Raw genomic sequence first — 17,453 nt, forward strand, 5'->3', positions numbered from 1 at the left:
ATTACTATGGGAGGGAGATAAAACAGATAAACAGAGAAAGTTTTTAAAAATTCTGAAGTCTGCAACACTAATTTTCTTAGGGAATGAGACTATAGTTGTAAAATTCATTTTTGAGAAACTCAGAAGTTCAGTAATTCCCACTTATTACAAGATTAAAAATTGACTTGCTTCTCAATGTACCATGCAGTTCTTAGTGTGGAACAAGTGGGCAAGTACAGCAAGTTAATGTATTTTAGAGACTTCAATGCCAAGTCTGGCAGTGAGGACTGTAACAGTGCACCCTGTGGAGGTGCCAGGGTATTTCTGACAGCAGCAGTTTTTACCTGCACTTGTGAGAATGCCAGAAGTTGCCATTATTATTAAACCAAAATCCAGGCCATTGTCTTTTTATCTGCAATAGACACTGAAGCAAATTGACTATAAAGAGCACAATTGAATGTGGAGGTTCTCCATGGTGTTTTCTTTTATATTCATTCCTGGGATGTGGGCACCTCTGGCTAGGCAAGGATTTGTTGCCCATCCCTAAATGCCCTTGAGAAGGTGGTGGTGAGCTGCCTTCATGAACCACTGCGGTCCATGTGGTGTAGGTACACCCACAATGCTGTTAGGGAGGATGTTCCAGGATCTTGACCCAGCGACAGTGAAGGAACGGCGATATATTTCCAAGTCAGGATGGTAAGTGGCTTGGAAGGGAGCTTCCAGGTGGTGGTGTTCCCATTTGTCCGCTACCCTTCTAGCTGGTAGTGGTTGTGGGTTTGGAAGGTGCTGCCTAAGGATCCTTGGTGAGTTCCTGCAGTGCATCTTGTAAATGGTAAACACTGCTGCCATTGTGCTTCAGTGGTGGAGGGAGTGAATGTTTGTGGATGGGGTGCCAATCAAGTGGGTTGCTTTGCCCTGGTTAGTGTGAAACTACTTGTGTTATTGGAGCTGCATTCATCCAGGCAAGTGGAGTGTATTCCATCACACTCCTGACTTGTGCCTTTTAGATGGTGGACAGGCTTTGGGGAGTCAGGAGGTGGGTTACTCGCCACATTGTTCCTAGCTTCTGACCTGCTCTTGTAGCCATAATATTTATATGGCTAGTCCAGTTCATTTCTGGTCAATGGTAACCCCCAGAATGTTGAGAGTGGGGGATCCAGTGATGATACTGCCATTGAATGTCATGGGGTGATGTTTAGATTCTCTCTTGTTGGAGATGGTCATTGCCTGACACTTGTATGGCATGAATGTTACTTGTCACTTCTCAGCCCAAGCCTGGATATTGTCCAGGTCTTGCTGCATTCGGACATAGACTGCTTCATTGTCTGAGGAGTTGCGAATGGTGCTGAACATTATGCAATCATCAGCGAACATCCCCACTTCTGACCTTAATGATGGGAGGAGGGTCATTGATGAAGCAGCTGAAGATGGACCTAGGACATTACCCTGAGGAACTCCTGCAATGATGCCCTAGAACTGAGATGATTAACCTCCAACAACCACAACCATCTTCCTTTGTGCTAGGTATGACTCCAACCAGCGGAGAGTTTTCTCCCTAATTCCCATTGACTTCAGCTCCTTGATGTCACACTCAGTCAAATGCTCCCTTGTTATCAAGGACTGTCATTCTCACCTGACCACTGGAGTTCAACTCTTGTTTGAACCAAGGCTGTAATGAGGTCAGGAGCTGAGTGGCACTGGCAGAATCTGAGCGTCAGTGAGCAGGTTATTGCTAAGCAAGTGCTATTTGATAGGACTGTTGATTACCCCTTCCGTCACTTTACTGCTAATCGAGAGTAGACTGATGGGGTGGTAATTGGCTGCGTTGGATTTGTCCTGCTTTTGCGGACAGGCCAAACTTGAGCAATTTTCCACATTGCTGGGTAAATGCCAGTGTTGTAGATGTATGGCATAGTTTAGTTAAGGGCGCCAGAAGGGAGCAGAAGCCTTCAGTACTATTGTTGGAATGTTGTCAGGGCCCTTAGCCTTTGCAGTATCCAAGTGTCTTCAGCTGCTGCTTGGTATATAGAGTGAATCAATTTGGCTGAAGACTGGCATCTGTGACGCTGGGGACTTCTAGAGGGGCCCAAAACATATTTCAGAATTATAATGCCCTTAAAGTCAGACAGAAATGCAGTCTCTATATAAATTTAATGTAGACTCCCAGTGGGGAGAAGGAAACTATGTCACCTTTAGGCAAAGAAAACCTACCCTCTTAAAATAAGGCCAAACTCTAAATAGAGCTTACAGATGCTGCAGATATTTCCAGTAGATTTTATGATTATTAACATGCATAATCTTGTACTTTGGTTGTAGACGACAGTTCCCATCTTCGCCTTCAGCTCCAAAGATACCCTCTTGGCAGATTCCTGTCAAACCATCGACAATAGCCACTTCGGTGACAGTCAATCACAACAACAGCAGCAGCGACATCTCACCAGTCAGCATTGAATCAGCTTCTTCCTCGCCAATCACAGAGAACCATAGCCCTGAAGGGGGCAATCTCAGTAGCCATGTCATTAACAGCAACAAAGTAGATGTTAAATGTCAGGTGAGGATGGAAGTCCAAGGGGAGGAAGAGAAAAAACAAGAGAATGAAGATGAGGATGAAGACGATGACGTCGGTCATGTGGATGAGGAGGATCCTCTGAATGTGCAGACAGAAGATCGGCGGGGTGGTGATGGACAGATAAATGAGCACGTGGATAAACTACGGCGTCCAGAAGGTGCCAGTAATGAAAATGACATTAACTAATTAGCAGATGTGATCCTGTGATTTGGCCTCCATGAACAGAACGTCCTTAATTCCTTTAATTTACTGTAAATATATGCTATTGCATCCTGAGCTGTGGATTTTTGCTATCCAGCAAATAACGCTCTGGCCCATGTAAACACCTGATCGATATGAGTGGCTAGTTACACCCAGTTACACTTTGGTGCAACGTTATTGCATGACCAGGTCCAAAGAGTTCAGCACGCAAAGAGCGAATTACCTCAGTGGTGAAGAAGTCAAAGTGCTCACCTGTAATCTACCTGGTTGTAGGTTAAAAACCCCGCAAAATTCCACACCTTGCTTATGATGTGTTTTGTTAGCACTCAGTCAACTCTTGATGTGATCTAGAATCAACCAAGGAAATGTGGTTGGGCATCCGGTCCCACCCTTTATGTGAAGAAGCAGCACCACCATCAAAGCTATATTGTTTCTTGGTAGTCCACATTGGCTGCTAGAAGCATCTCTAAGAGCTGATACAGTCGAAGCCTGCTAAGAACATGATTGTAAATGATAAGCTTGTGTTCGAATTGTTATTGTATAATGGGAATGGGAGTGAAAGGAAATAGTGCATTGAAATTTTGTATTTGCATTACAATAACTTTGTATTCGGGTGTGACTGTAAATGGAGTGCACACACTCAGACTGGGATAGCCCTGAAGAATGGGACTGTAACAAAGTTGATTTTCTTTTGTTGGGCAAATAGGCTTTCCTTGTGGTTCGAGTTCAAGAAACCCCTTTGTCACCTTTGTACCATTATTTCTATCATCTCGATGGATTATGATATGCAAGAGAAGTAGCAATGTCAAATTGAAAGTCACAGTATCACACAATAAAACCATAGCAGAGAACCCTGAATTTGGAAGAAACTTCAGTTAGCACTGAAGGGAGCTCCATGACATGAACCAATTTTGATTTCATTTCAGGGCAACAGTATAGTTCTTGAACTGTACAGATTTGATTTCAAATTATGACCCAAGACTGACTCTTTGATATGGCACATCAATCAGACACTGCTCCCCTTTCTTCGGAACCAGATTTTAATTAGGTTAGAGTGTTTCAGTTGTCCAGTAGGTAAGATGCTGAAAACCCGCATCCTTTTTATTGTGGGTAGGTTGGGGTTGGAGAAGCAACAACGCTCTTATGCATTTTAAACACTTTTGCTTTAATTTGTTTTGACTACGCACAAGTTTTTAATATGAAATGGCGAAAGATGGTGGTAGTGGTGAAGGACAAGGTCATTTTTTTTCAGAAATGCATTTGTGGTGTTTAAATTGAACTTTATAGCAAAGCACATGAAATCGTTTGCTACTTGTATTCATTAATAATGAAATACAGTTTATGATGTAAGCAAACCAAACGGCACTGTCTCTTTAAAATTATTTAATACATGTCAAATACTGGGGTGAAACTACATTAAAGGCTGAGACGTATTTGGGACAGGGAATGAGGGAGTTATATCTAACGAAAATAAATTGAATGTGTTGTTTTTGTAATTCGTAAATGTTAATGTTGCAACATGTATTTTATAATTTATCCCACCCAACATCCGCACCCCCCCCCCCCCGCCCCCCAACTCCCTCACCCTTCCCCAGCCCAAATATCATCGTAATGCCTTTCAAGCAAAAAAGTGTTTATTTTCAAACATTGTGAACCGCATATTTTGCCTGGAGGTCTGTGATTGCTGAGTAATTATTTCTGTGGTAATTATTTTCATCAAACATTTAGATTATACAGTTTTGCACTTGTATTGAAGTTACTTCACAAGTAAATTTTATGATGAAAACATTCCCTGACCTTTCTGATAGAAGGAATTCCTATGTGTTTACGTATCTAACACAGGCTCAGAGATGGTATTTAATTTGGTGTCAATAGACCATGATGAACATTTAAAAATAAACTTTCAGATCAAGGTGCTGCATAAAACGTGGTTAATGACTGGTCCAGAAGTGTAACCGTCTGCTCGGCTCCATCGTTGCTTTGCTGAAGCACATAAAGTGACACCATTAGGGCAAGTGATTTAGATGGGCTGGTGATTTAGTACCATTCAAATTCACTCGGAAACCAATCCCGCCAACTTTCTGTGCAAAATTGCAGATTGCTGGCAGTAATTTGGACAGTACGTGACTTGTAGGAATTAATTTGGGACATATGTTTCACCACTTTAAATGATTTCCTTGGAGGCCCAAAGAACCTGACAAAAGCGTATGGATTGAAATTTTAACCATACTCCATTTGATTTTATTAAACTACAATGCCAGATATATCAAGATCCTTAGCTGGATTTTTTGAGAATGGAACGAGGCTGTTACATAGTATTTACAGCACAGAAAAGTGCCACTCAATCCATGCTCCACATGAGCCTCCTCCCACCCTCCTTCTTCTAAACCTTTTAGGCCCAACAGATGCGTATCTTTTTCATTGATTTTGACCCTGCCTTCTCCACAGTTCCATCACTCCTTCCTTGCCATAAAAACCCATTCATGTTTGCCCTCAGGAATTCTAACTTCTAAATAAAAATTCTATCATGTTTATAAATGAAAAAGAAATCTGACTTACTTTCTTACTCCTAAACTTATTTTTAATTCCTGTCCCCTGATACCATAATCCTGCACCATAGTGAGCAATTTCCTAGATGGACTTTGTAAAACGTTCTTATGATTGTGAAACTTTCAATTCAGCCACTCTGTTGTCTCTTCTCTTCCAAAAAAGTCAAGCCCAAATTCCTTACAATTTCCTGATACTTTGCTTGTCTCTTTTTATTGGAACCACACACTGATGTATGTAAGTCAGCCTTGAGTTCACTAGCTTTCTCATCTCTGTTCAGATGGTCGTGGGTTCAAGTAACAAACCAGAGACTTGAGCACATGATTTAGACTGGCACTACAGCAGTACTTGGGGAGTGCTGCACTGTTGTAGATGCCACCTTTAGAATAGAGCATTAAACCCAGGCCCTGTTAAATCAAATCGTGGAAGTAAAAGATCCCATGGCACTATTTGAAGAAGAGCAGAGAGTTCTCCTGATGTCCTGGCTGATGGCTCAGCAAATATCACTAAGAAAAGATTATCTGGTTATTATCTTATTGCTGTTGTGGTCTTGTGTGGAAATGGGCTGCCATATTCCTTATGTTACAACAGCGATTACACTTTAAAAATATTTCATTGGCCATAAAGCATGCTGGGACCTTGAAAGTTTCTGTATAACTGCAAGATTTTCTTTCTTTATTTGACACTTTCCTCCAACACACCTCTGTTCAGGAAAATGGTAGAGCAGACTAGGAATATAAAGGTGCACCGATGTGTGACATGAATAGGGTTATGTGAGAGAGAGCTAACCGACACCCTTTAAATCTGCTATTGTGCAGCAGCTTATGAATTATTGAACCTTGAACTTGGGATGAGCAGCAATTGTAGTGTCTTTATGCCGAAAGAGACCTTTGATGTCAAAAGTATTAAATGTGTGCCAAGAAGGCCTGGATTTTCTAGTGGGGATGCATGTTCAGTGTGGTAGGACTGTGCCCTGCCTGCAGGTGCTCCTGCCATTCTTCTGGATAGACTCATCTATATATATATATATATATATATATATGAAATGTGCTGTTCATTCTAGGACCCAAGGACTTGCCACACAGCTCTTGGGGGCCTACTACAGTAGCAAGAAGGTGGTAGCTATCAAGGCTCCCTCCATCAATCTTAAATTATTGGATAATGTGGCTTTACAGTGCACAATTTGGGCAAGTGGTGGGTAATGTGGTAAAGGCTTTTCCCTCATTAAAATTTAATTTGCGTGCACTTGACTACACCTGTGGATACATTTTGGACCAGCATGTTGACTCAATGAGAAATGGCAGGTTGGGTGGTAGCAGAGAAAATCGAGACCTTACAGCCTTCCTAACAAGATGTACCCTGATTAGAAACAAGAGATTTGTTTGCTGCCTTCAATCTGCAAACTTGCATACACTAACACCTCAAAAAATGACCACTATTATTTCTGGGCATAACCAACTGTATTAACAATAAAAGTCACCGTGGGCAAATAACTTACTGAGATACAGCTCAAATGAGATAAAAACAAAGAACTGCGGATGCTGGAAATCTAAAACAAAAACAAAATTACCTGGAAAAACTCAGCAGGTCTGGCAGCATCGGTGAAGAGGAACACAGTTGACGTCAAATGAGATAGTTGCTTGGCTACTCTCTTGATGCAGAGTTCTGGGAACTTTCAAAGATATGTATTATCCAAAGTAAATCTTTAATTCACAATGCTACATCTCGCTAAAGTCATAAAAAGATGCAATATGGAAATTTTCCCAATTTGACGAAGTTTCAGTGCTGTTGCAGTAGAATTTAAGTATTAATTCTATTTGAATCTTTTGATGTTAGGGGATCTTTTGTAGTTTGCATAATAGCTTGTCTTTTCTACAATGATTTTGCTGCCAACCTAGTTTCTGGAGCTAGCTTAAAACTGAACTTCATAGCAAAGTGTGGTGGTTAATGAATTTGAGCCCTAACAGTGACCAAACTACCCCTTTGTGCAGCTTAATTAGTGTTCCCCCATTCATGTCTATTCATATCAGGGGAAAGAATGTTGTCAGCAACCAGATCCATGTTCGAGCATTACAGCTGCTATAATTCTATTTGCCTGCCCATGTTTGGTGCAGAAGGTAAATGAAATCATTTAATTGGAGCAATCTCTCATAAAGTGGCAATAGTATCTAGCAAACTATTTCAGTATTCCAATGGCTTTCTCACCAATTTTGTATTGTTAAGAAACTTGAGTGAAGTTTAGTCAGTCTTAACTGAGTCAGCATGGACACAATTTGTCAAATGGTCGCCATCTGTGGTGTTTGACCAGGTTTACAGATAATGGGGAGATTAGGTAACTGGAACAGTAGTACATTCAGTTCAATCTAACTGCTACAGGTTTTCTAAACCTACAATGTAGGAGGAAGAGCAAACTGAAGGAAGTAAGGTGTTCCTGCGAGAAAAATGATTCGAGTAAAAGAGGAAGTGAGTAATAAATCAGAATGAAGAGACAGGCTAGAGAAAGAATATGTGTGGTGGTTATTTGCAGCTTAGAAGGAACAACCTTTAGAGATACAGTGACCATTTTAATATTGATAGGAATGGTCAGCATAGAAAGACTTCGATTGGAGGCTACAGGTCAGTGAAGGATCAAAGGTCAGAAGATTAGTTTTTTCTTGCACCGTGTCTAGGAGTCTGAAGGAAGAATAGAAGATCCTCCCCAGATGTAGGGCAGCATTCTAGTCTTGGATGAAGGGGTTAATAGAGAGTTGTTATTGAGAAATACAGTAAGAAAAACAGTTTTGTGGTGTTAGTTTTAGCAATGGACAAGATCCCAGAGTTCCATTTAAGATCAGAGGAGAGTGAATCAAAGGAGAACTATGTGGATCAATCTGAAAGAAAGTAGTCATTTGTTGAACTTAGCAGAAATCTAATGGAGCTATTGTCAAGGGCTCCCGCAGATCTGAAGAAAATTGATGAGGAGCAGTATGTGTTTGGTGAAATCAGTGAGTTGAAAAGAGAGAATCACTTTTAGCACATGTAGAACAATTTTGAGTGGGAACTAGATAGCCATGAACATAACTTTGATGGAACATCCATTTAATGTTAAGAATGTTTAGAAGTTCATGGCATCAGAATGTATCAAAACGTTTGGAGATATCCATGACAAGGGCAAGTGAATGACCAAAGTATCCCAGAACGCAGTTCCAGAGGTGTGTAACATAACCAAGATGATTCATCAATGGAACAACCATGCCAAAGAAAACTAAAGTGGCACATATGGACCAGGCAAGAACTTCCATAGTTGCTATGCAGTTTTCATGATAGTAAATGTTTATTGATTCCATACAAAACAGAAAAAAGTACGATGGGCATCTCGGTGAAAAGATGGGGTCGGTGGATCAACTGAATATCCTGTACCGTGTGGGTGTGTGAATTGTTTTCAAGGACTTTCTCAGCAAGGTGGTTTTATTTCAAAAAGTAGCTGTAAGAAAATGCTCTTATAGTTTCATGTCTGGTAAGGCAATCTCCCACTTTTGGTTGTAAAAGTAACATTGATATTTCCTAATTGACGTGCTGGAGCAATGCAATAAATATAGCCACATAGGCTATCTGCTGCGTGGGTTGTGTAATCAGGGGTCATCTTTCTTACTATTCACATAACCTAACAGTTAAACCCTTAGCCTATGTTTGAGATACAGCTCGCAGGCTGTCTAAAATGGCATCAAAACTCATACTTGCACTAATTTGAAATGAGCACACTATTGCCATTGGACAGAACATCCTTGGATTTTCTAGTACTGATGTGACTTCCTTACATTTATGCTTCGTAGCATTGTTGATAGTGATCTAGTAGTTTTGCCATTGACTGCAATAAGCTGACGTTCAAAATCAAATTGTCCACATTACCTTAGAAACATTTCATGCTCAACTTAGTTGAGTTTGTGGCTGTTTTGTTGTGAAAATGTCCACTTGCTGGCAAACCAGATTTTACAACCTCTTTCCATAAATTTATCTGGGATTAAAAATCAATGTCAATGCTCTTGAGATTTTCCTTTTTTTGTTTTTGCTGCTGTTTTGACCATTGTTAATCACTTGGTCTATTGACATTTTAGACAAACCTTCACGTTGTATTTATGCCGGTTATCTGACAATTCTATACCATTTTAACTTTTTCTTGCCCATGGTGTTAAGACTGCAGTTGTAGGTTTTAGTGTTGCAACTTTGGCAGTTCAGACATGACACCTGATGTGTATTGGGCAAGTGGAGAGTGTGGAATGGTTTTGATTACATGCGGAGTGTTTGATCCTGACATTGCCTCTGATGTTTGGGTATTGCGCAATGTAGCTGATTGTACCTGAATGTATTGATCACATCACAATAAAAATAAATAGAAATAGTCTACACCTGTTGTATTCATTTCTCTTTAGGTTGGTTGCTCACTAAATGTCATGCTAGGTCTATAAAGTATTTCAAAAACAGGAAAATAATACAATAATTTTGTATTTATTTGCAATACCTAGACATTTTTTTTGCAGTTAGATGCCTTTTTTGCAAAAAATAAAGTGGTGAAATCATCTCTAATTCCTGTTTCTTAATAACTTCTCAATAGATAGCGCCTGTATTGCAAGAGACATTCCAAGAGGCTTCACAGTAGGGAAATAAATAGGAAGGCAAAGATGGGGTTAGGGGGAACCAAAGTCATGGTCAAAGAGATGGGTTTTGATGAGGTTTGTAAAGTGGGAGGGGGTAAAGGAGGAAATTTGGGAGAGTAGAATCCAGATACGAGTCAAAAGAGACAGTTTAGAAAAGATAGCAAGCAGAAGTAAAGTGTTCAAGGGGACAGTGGATCTGCAGGAGGAACCTCATTAATAGATTTTTTGTGGCCAATTTGGGATAAATTCCTGTTCATAACTCTGATTTCATCCAGAACATTTTTCTGAATTATTTATGGGAAGTTTACTTATCTGAATTCCATATCATCCAAAATTATTTATAAAGGGAGCCGATTTACAATTTCTGTCATTAGTTTTTCTCCTCCTATTTTAACTGCTATCGGATAGCCCATCAAGAAAATATATCAAGCAGAGCTCCACCATAATGATTTCTTGATGTTCTCTCCTCCAGTAAGTGGGCAATAATTTTCCTGATCCATTGGTTACATCCGTCTAGTCATGGAAGTGCAAGTTTTGGGATGCCCTTGTTAAATTCCACAGACAGTAATCTCCCTCAGTGTAGCTGTGTTCAGTAAAATTGTTTTAAAGGCTAAAATGTGACAAAGGACAACTGAAAGAAGTTGATGAAGGACAAGGTACACTGAACACATATAAATATCTTAGTTGAGTGCAATTCTGGTTTCATTACGCAGTATATATTTACTCTTAATTCTAAATCAGCCAGATGGCTGAAATAATTAATGTTCTTCACTTTAAATCAGTAGAAATATATTACTATTGAAAAAGGGATATCTTAGCTTTTAGTTTATATTTGATACCGGATTTTTATTTGTGTGTTTAGAGTCCACATTTATATCTATTCAGAAACTTTATCAAGATGTCAAGGCTGGGTATATAAAGTAATAGTCAATTGGCAATGAGTGACTATCAATCTCAATTTATTTACATTTAAGTGTAATTAGTCATTAATTAGCCCTCTGTGCTTTGTTTATGAGAACTGCCTTTCAGGTAGAGGAGTGTCTGAGTTGACCCAGAATTAGCGAAAACTAAAACTTCAACCAACCTGGGATGAAAAATTCCAGAACACTTTGAAGAACAAGGATGTGTCTCTGGATTTCCAGCAACAATGTTGGGGAGCTGTCTCAATTAATTCCAATTCTTTGTTGCAGTCAAAAAAAGGTTTCCAGATTTTTTTTTGAAGAAGCTTGCTTTTTGAGTAAACTGCATGCAGACTGATTCATTTATTTAACTGTGATCACTTTGAGAGCACCTTGGCTGCTTTATAGCTACCACAGTGTATCCTACAGTTAATGATCAAGTCTTTTCCACTGTAGTATTTGCTGAAGTGACTCCTAGTGCACAGCCTTTTACCATGTGTGTTTAATGCATGCTCCCTGTCACAAACACTTCCTGACCTGGGATTTGCTAACTGAAGCTGTTGACTATTGAATTTGTTCCTGTTGTTGCTTTTGCCTAATGGTGCAAAGTTTTAAACTGGAAGAAATATTTACAGCCAAATCCCCTGGGCTTTACTGCTTCATTACCTCTGAACAAGCCAACTCCACTTGAATTGTGATCTAAATGAATGCGGCTGTGTGATTTGGCCATTGGCTCAGTAATTGTAATTGCTGTGTGTGTAGTTTAAGAACAGATTTTGCAAATACTGGCTGTTTAACTATCATGATTATCATTTAATGATTCATGGGTTGAGACCCACTCCAAGATCTGAGCACATCATCAGTGCAGTGCTGGGGAAGTGCTGTATTGTCGGAGGTGCTTTCTCTTGTTTGAAATGGCCCTAAACTGGCACTTCCCCATATTATTTTTAAATTGACTTGCCTGCTGTTATCTGGTATGAGCCACATCATTGTCAGCAGAGTTATGAATGAAGTTGAGCAGTGTGGAAATTGACAATGAGTAGCCTTCACCTGAACTTTTGACAGAGGAAAAGCCGCTGAAGGTGGCTGGGCTGAAATGTCGCACTTTTACAGCGAGGTCCTGGGGCTGTGTTGAAAAGCCTTCAACAGCCACAACCAACAAACCTTTTTTTTGTGCAGCCCTTCAAATTTTTTTATGTGACCACGCACAGGTGGTAACTTTACAGGATGTGGGAAATTTGGGCTTGTTGTGCTGCTGTGCAGTTCAGAGGGAACATTGACCACAGCTGTTTTTGTTTGTCTCATGTATCAGTCCCGTCACTGGACGATATTCCCTCTGACTCCCATTTTCCTGGGGCCCCTGGATGCCATAATTGGATGAATGCTGCCTTGAGGGTATAGTAGCTTCTTATTCCAGATTTATTTGATTAACAGAATTTAAATACTCCAGCTGCCATCTTGAAATTTGAACTCATGTCTCTGGATCATTGGTCTGCTTCTCTGGGCTAACATAATCACTCTGTTAGCATATCCTTATGATGTGTGATGCTTATTAAAGACCGCTTCGCACTTTCTACTTGGAATCTATTTCAATTCACTCACTTTGATGTGAATATGACCAGAGTTCAAATCTATTAAAAAAATTTAAGACATTATTTTCAGCGATTGATTGTTTCGGATGAAATTCCCTCCTCTGCCATGCCACATTAATGCATTAATCAGATGAGGGAACATAAATGATTCATTCTTGTTAGTAAGTCTTTAGCATTAACAAAACTAGACAATATACTGTTTTGCTAATGATGAGGGTGTGAAAGGCACAGCCTTTAACCATTAAATTAATTTGGAAAAGACTGACACTATCCCTTAACACTGAAAATACTTGTATTGAATGAAGTAGTGACATCTAGTGGTAGAAGGTAAGTTTCATGCCATATTTTCCTTACATTGTAGAACTATTTCTCTTCAATAACCCCGATTAATTTATCTGTTACCCTGATCTGATGCAAATTGAGTTCTTAGAAATGCCTCCAATAAGCAGTGACAGTATGCACTTTAAGAACAAAATCTTTGTATGCTGTTGCTCTCTATCTTTTTGCTCCATTTGTTTTGATTATTTGAATAGTTTTGAGGTGCCAATGTCGAGGAACAGGCTTTTTCAGTCCATGATTGTGTGTGTGTTTCTAAGCAATGTATTATGTAAAATCTCTTTTCTGTCCTGGTCACACGCCAATTCCCTGGTCAACCTGCATGGGGAAGGGACTGGCTCAAGATAACTCTCCTTCAGGTCATTCCTCCCTCCCTGGTGAAGTTGCTGTAGAATAGTTGAGTGCAGACTGGATTGTGGTGTTCTCCCACTGCTCCTGCAATGGGCTAGACTTTTACAGCTGCCCTGAAGTAAAATATTTAAACATAGTAAAGACCCAGATAAACAGTAACTTGATCAGAATCATTTTCTTTTAAAGGGGTAAAGGGTGATGTGATTTTTTTTTGTGAGAACCGTCTGGTTCCAGGTTCGATAAGAACGAACCATAAGGGTGCTCCAGTCTAACTCTAATGGTTCAGTTGTTGACTCTCCCGAGTCAAAGGCCCGCTGAGAACGGAAGGTTTAGATTGGGGAAGGAAATGGTCAATAAGAAAATGTAATAACAATACACTGACAAAAGCCTAAACCTTTGTATCTTGGAGCATATTGAGCTCTCATGGCCACATTTATATCCATATGAAAATGTAATTAGGTTTATTATTTCTTGCCACCTAGTTAAACCTTATTTCCTCTTGGATCAGACAGATTGGAGGCAAGTGACTGCCAAGATCTTCATGGCTTCTCCTAAAGTTGCTTTGTGGTCAGCCTTCGAGACAGAAAAAAGACTTGCATTTATATAGTGCTTTTCACAACCAAAGGGTATTCTAAAGTATTTTTGAAGTGTAGTGACTGTTGCAATGTAGGAAACGTGGCAGCCAATTTGCGCACTGCAAGCTCCCACTAACATTAATGTGATAATCACCAGATAACCTGGCTTTGTGACGTTGATGAGGGATAAATATTGACCAGGATATCGCCCCTGCTCCTCTTCAAAGTAGTGCCATGGGATCATTTACATCCACCTGAGAGAGTAGATGGAGCCTTAATTTAACAGCTTATCTGAAAGATGGCACCTCTGACAATGCAGCACTCCCTCAGTATTGCACTGGAATATCAGCTTTTCATCTTTGTGCTTAAGTCTCTGGGATGGGACTTGAATCTACAACCTCCTGATTCACGGGATCTGACTGTGTGGCCTGAGGTGAAATTCCACCTGATCCTCTAGCCCCGAATTGGGATTGTTCCTGAACTCTGGAGCTTTAGCTAATCATCAGGAAGTGATCAGCAACCGGGATAAACTTACAGCCCCATTTTCTGGCACCAGGCCAAAACTTTTCATTGCCAACCTCGCCCTTACCAATGAATTTTGAAAAATGAAAACTATTCTTTGAGTTATGCAGAGCTTCTGTATACATTATTTAGTATTCAATATTTAGAAGAAATCATTTGGACAGAAGTTTATACATAAATAATGTTACAATTTTAAAGGGCACTCTGCTTAAATGGGCTATATTTATGCTGTATAGATTAACCAGAAGGGTATCTGCTGCTTATAGCGACTGATCATGTTTGTTTCTGGCAAAATTTTTTTAAGTGGTAAAATCTTTCAGACGAAGTGCTTTAATCCAGGTCTCTTTGTTAGTGGTACAGAGCTGTCAGTCTCTAGGAAATGTTAGGAGTGACATTTACCATTAGTGAGGGTGACATGAATTACAGACAGGTTTGAACACAGGGAGCTGAGGTAATTTTAAGAACGCAAATGTCAATTTGGATTAAGTCCCCAAACCAAAGTGAGTGACTCCCACTCCTAATAAGTGACACTTGCGAGATCTTTGGCTGCTTTAGCACTTTCTGAAAGGAGGAGCTCACTTTTTAGAAATGTGCATTAACAAGAAGGAACTTGTTTGAATTCTTTCAAATCCAGTTTATGTAGGTCAACCAAAAAAATGCAATGAAAAAAATATCCTGTTTTTGCCAGAGGCCCTTATGTAAAACTTTTATTAAACTATGAAACTCAATGAATGTTACCGCAAAACACAACTGGCAGTTTATTGTTTGTAGTCAGGTGGATGCGGCCAATGTTGGTCAGGGAGTGCTGCTGTAAGACTGGAAGACAGCTGGAGCTGGTGCATCTTGGTACTCTTACAGGTGTTTGACGTCCATAAGCCAATTCAGCTTAACTTGTACAAATTCCAAAATTGGTGTTTTCTGACAGATGAGGGAGGGTGGGTGGGGTAGTGTGCAAGCAAAAAATGTGAACTTAGTTTACCCAGCAGAGCAGAGCATCCTAGTCATTTTTATCCATCACTTTTACAATAGGCTGGCAAAGTTAGGGTTTAGCTAAAGCACCTGGACCTGCCACAGACTTAAAACTAAAATATTCCCCATGATTATAAAAAATATTGCATGCTTTTGTTGTTTTGCATCAAAATCATCAACACTCGATAAAACATGCTTTGTGGTATTGTATCATGCTAAAGGTAGCCTCGGAAGGGAGGAGACACTGGTTATCGGTCGCCTGCTAGTCCATATGGGACACATGGCAGCAGCGGGGCTCACGTTGTGTGATGAGAAACAATGCTGCTGTTTTCTCGTTCAATGAAAGATGATAAAGCAGCTGTGACCTAGCATCAACTGCTATTTTCTGTTTATTTCTTAAAAGACCTTTCTTATAAATGATAACGACCAAACTTCTCTAACACTTCTTACTTACTTCACCCTTCCTGAACTCTAACTTGTCCAACACTCTGCTGCACGTATTCTGTCCCCTGCCAGAAACACCTTAATGGCTATTCCCATCCCTAACCTCGTCAATCTCCTCCAACCCTATATACCTTCACAATTACTCTATTTTTCTGACTCAACATTCCCCTTCTCGTTGCATCACCATTGGTGACGGAACTTCCAACCTCCTTTATCATCTCCGCATGATATTCAATGGCATTACCGTCGCTGAATTCCCCACCATCAACATACCATTGACCAGAAACTTAACTGGAACAGCCATATAAACACTGTGACTAAAGAGCAGGTCAGATGCTGGGAATTCTGCAGCAGGTAACTCACTTCCTGGTTCCCCAAAGCCTGTCCACCATCTACAAGGCACATGTCAGGAGTGTGATGGTATGCAGCTCCCACAACACTCAAGAAGCGTGACACAATTCAGCATAAAGCAGCCCGCTTGATCAGCACCCCATCCACCACCATGTGGCAACGCCATGTACCATACATAAGATACCCTGCAACAACTTGCCAAGCCTCCTTCAATTGTACTTTCCAAACCCACAACCTTCACTACCTAGAAGAGCAAGGAAACAGAACCCAGGGAACACAACCACCCTGACTTTGAACTATACCACTGTTTATTCATTGTCACTAGGTCAAATTCCTGGGACTCCCTTCTGAAAGACACTCTGGATGTACCTCCGTTAGGTGGACTGCAGAGGTTCAGAAGAGTGGCTCATCACCATCTCGGGCAATTAGGGATGAACAACCAATGCTGGCCTTGCTGGAGGTGTCCACATCTCATGCTCTCTGAAACGTGAAGTTTTACATTTGAGATATTGGAGAATGGGAGCTAATGTAGTCAGCAAGAAGAGCGGTGATGAGTGAGCAGGAATTGGCATGGGTTCAGATACAGGCAGCAGAGTTTTTGGATGAGCTAATGTTTATGAAGGATGGAGAATGTAGTCCAGTCTGATGTGGTGATGAATTTGCTAAATCAGTTATATGCCAGGTACACTAAAGTGTCTCATCATGGACTTGAGGGAGCAAAAGATGAGCTCATAGCAGAAGGATCAACTGGAATAGGAAAGGGAATGAAGGTTGTGCTGAGAACAAGGATATCAAAGGTGGACATGAAGCAACTGTTAAGCAGATCAATAGATGAAAAAGTATTGGCAAACGGAGAACTAAAGAAGAGGTCATTAGGATTGAGAATGTGTAATTGTGAGTGGTCAATCAAATGTTACAGTCTGGTTAACCCTGGCAGATACATTCCATAAATCTGATATTTTCAGTTTCCAACAGCATTTGAACCAAAGAATTTCAGAGGCATTTTGCCACCTGTACCTACTTATGCCTATAACCTCCAATCCCATTCTTAGTCAGTGAATGTCTGTGTACCTGTCTGATTGGTGTAGGCTGGTGACGTTGGAATTTGAAGTGGCAAGCACTCTCTTGCAATCTGGTCTCTGTGCTGAAAGCACCGAATTCCTAACTAGTAGTTTCTGTGATATAAAGTCCCAATGCAGGCTTTAGATTGGTGAGGATGAATGCTGACAGGCTGGTGTGAACCATCTCCAAGATGCATTGGCTCAACCTTGAAACAGAATAACTACAGAAACGTTAGTATTAATTACCCTTCCCAACTTCTGAAATCATTCAGGACTATTCCTTTATACCATCTAATAGATTTTCACTATTGCCATCTTGTTTCCATGCCCCCCTGTTTCAAGTTGACGGTCAGAATAATGAGGACCTGATGAAGACTCTTCCCAATGTTGCTCTGCACTAGTCAGTGGGATCGGTGCCTTGTT

The 17,453-nt window shown here is 40.3% G+C and overlaps 1 protein-coding gene across 2 annotated transcripts in view; it reads left to right on the top strand.

Moving 5' to 3' along the window:
- pex14 (peroxisomal biogenesis factor 14) overlaps positions 1-4,109 on the top strand; it is a 195,791-nt gene extending 191,682 nt beyond the window's left edge. For both annotated transcript variants that reach the window (XM_041206601.1, XM_041206602.1), the window contains one exon: positions 2,296-4,109. In XM_041206601.1, the coding sequence (XP_041062535.1) occupies positions 2,296-2,734 (439 nt within the window). In that variant the 3' untranslated portion in view covers positions 2,735-4,109. The remainder of the gene's footprint in view (positions 1-2,295) is intronic.
- Positions 4,110-17,453: the final 13,344 nt, after the last annotated feature.

Source organism: Carcharodon carcharias, chromosome 15 (assembly GCF_017639515.1).
Source record: "Carcharodon carcharias isolate sCarCar2 chromosome 15, sCarCar2.pri, whole genome shotgun sequence".
In the NCBI taxonomy this organism is placed as follows: Eukaryota; Metazoa; Chordata; class Chondrichthyes; order Lamniformes; family Lamnidae; genus Carcharodon; species Carcharodon carcharias.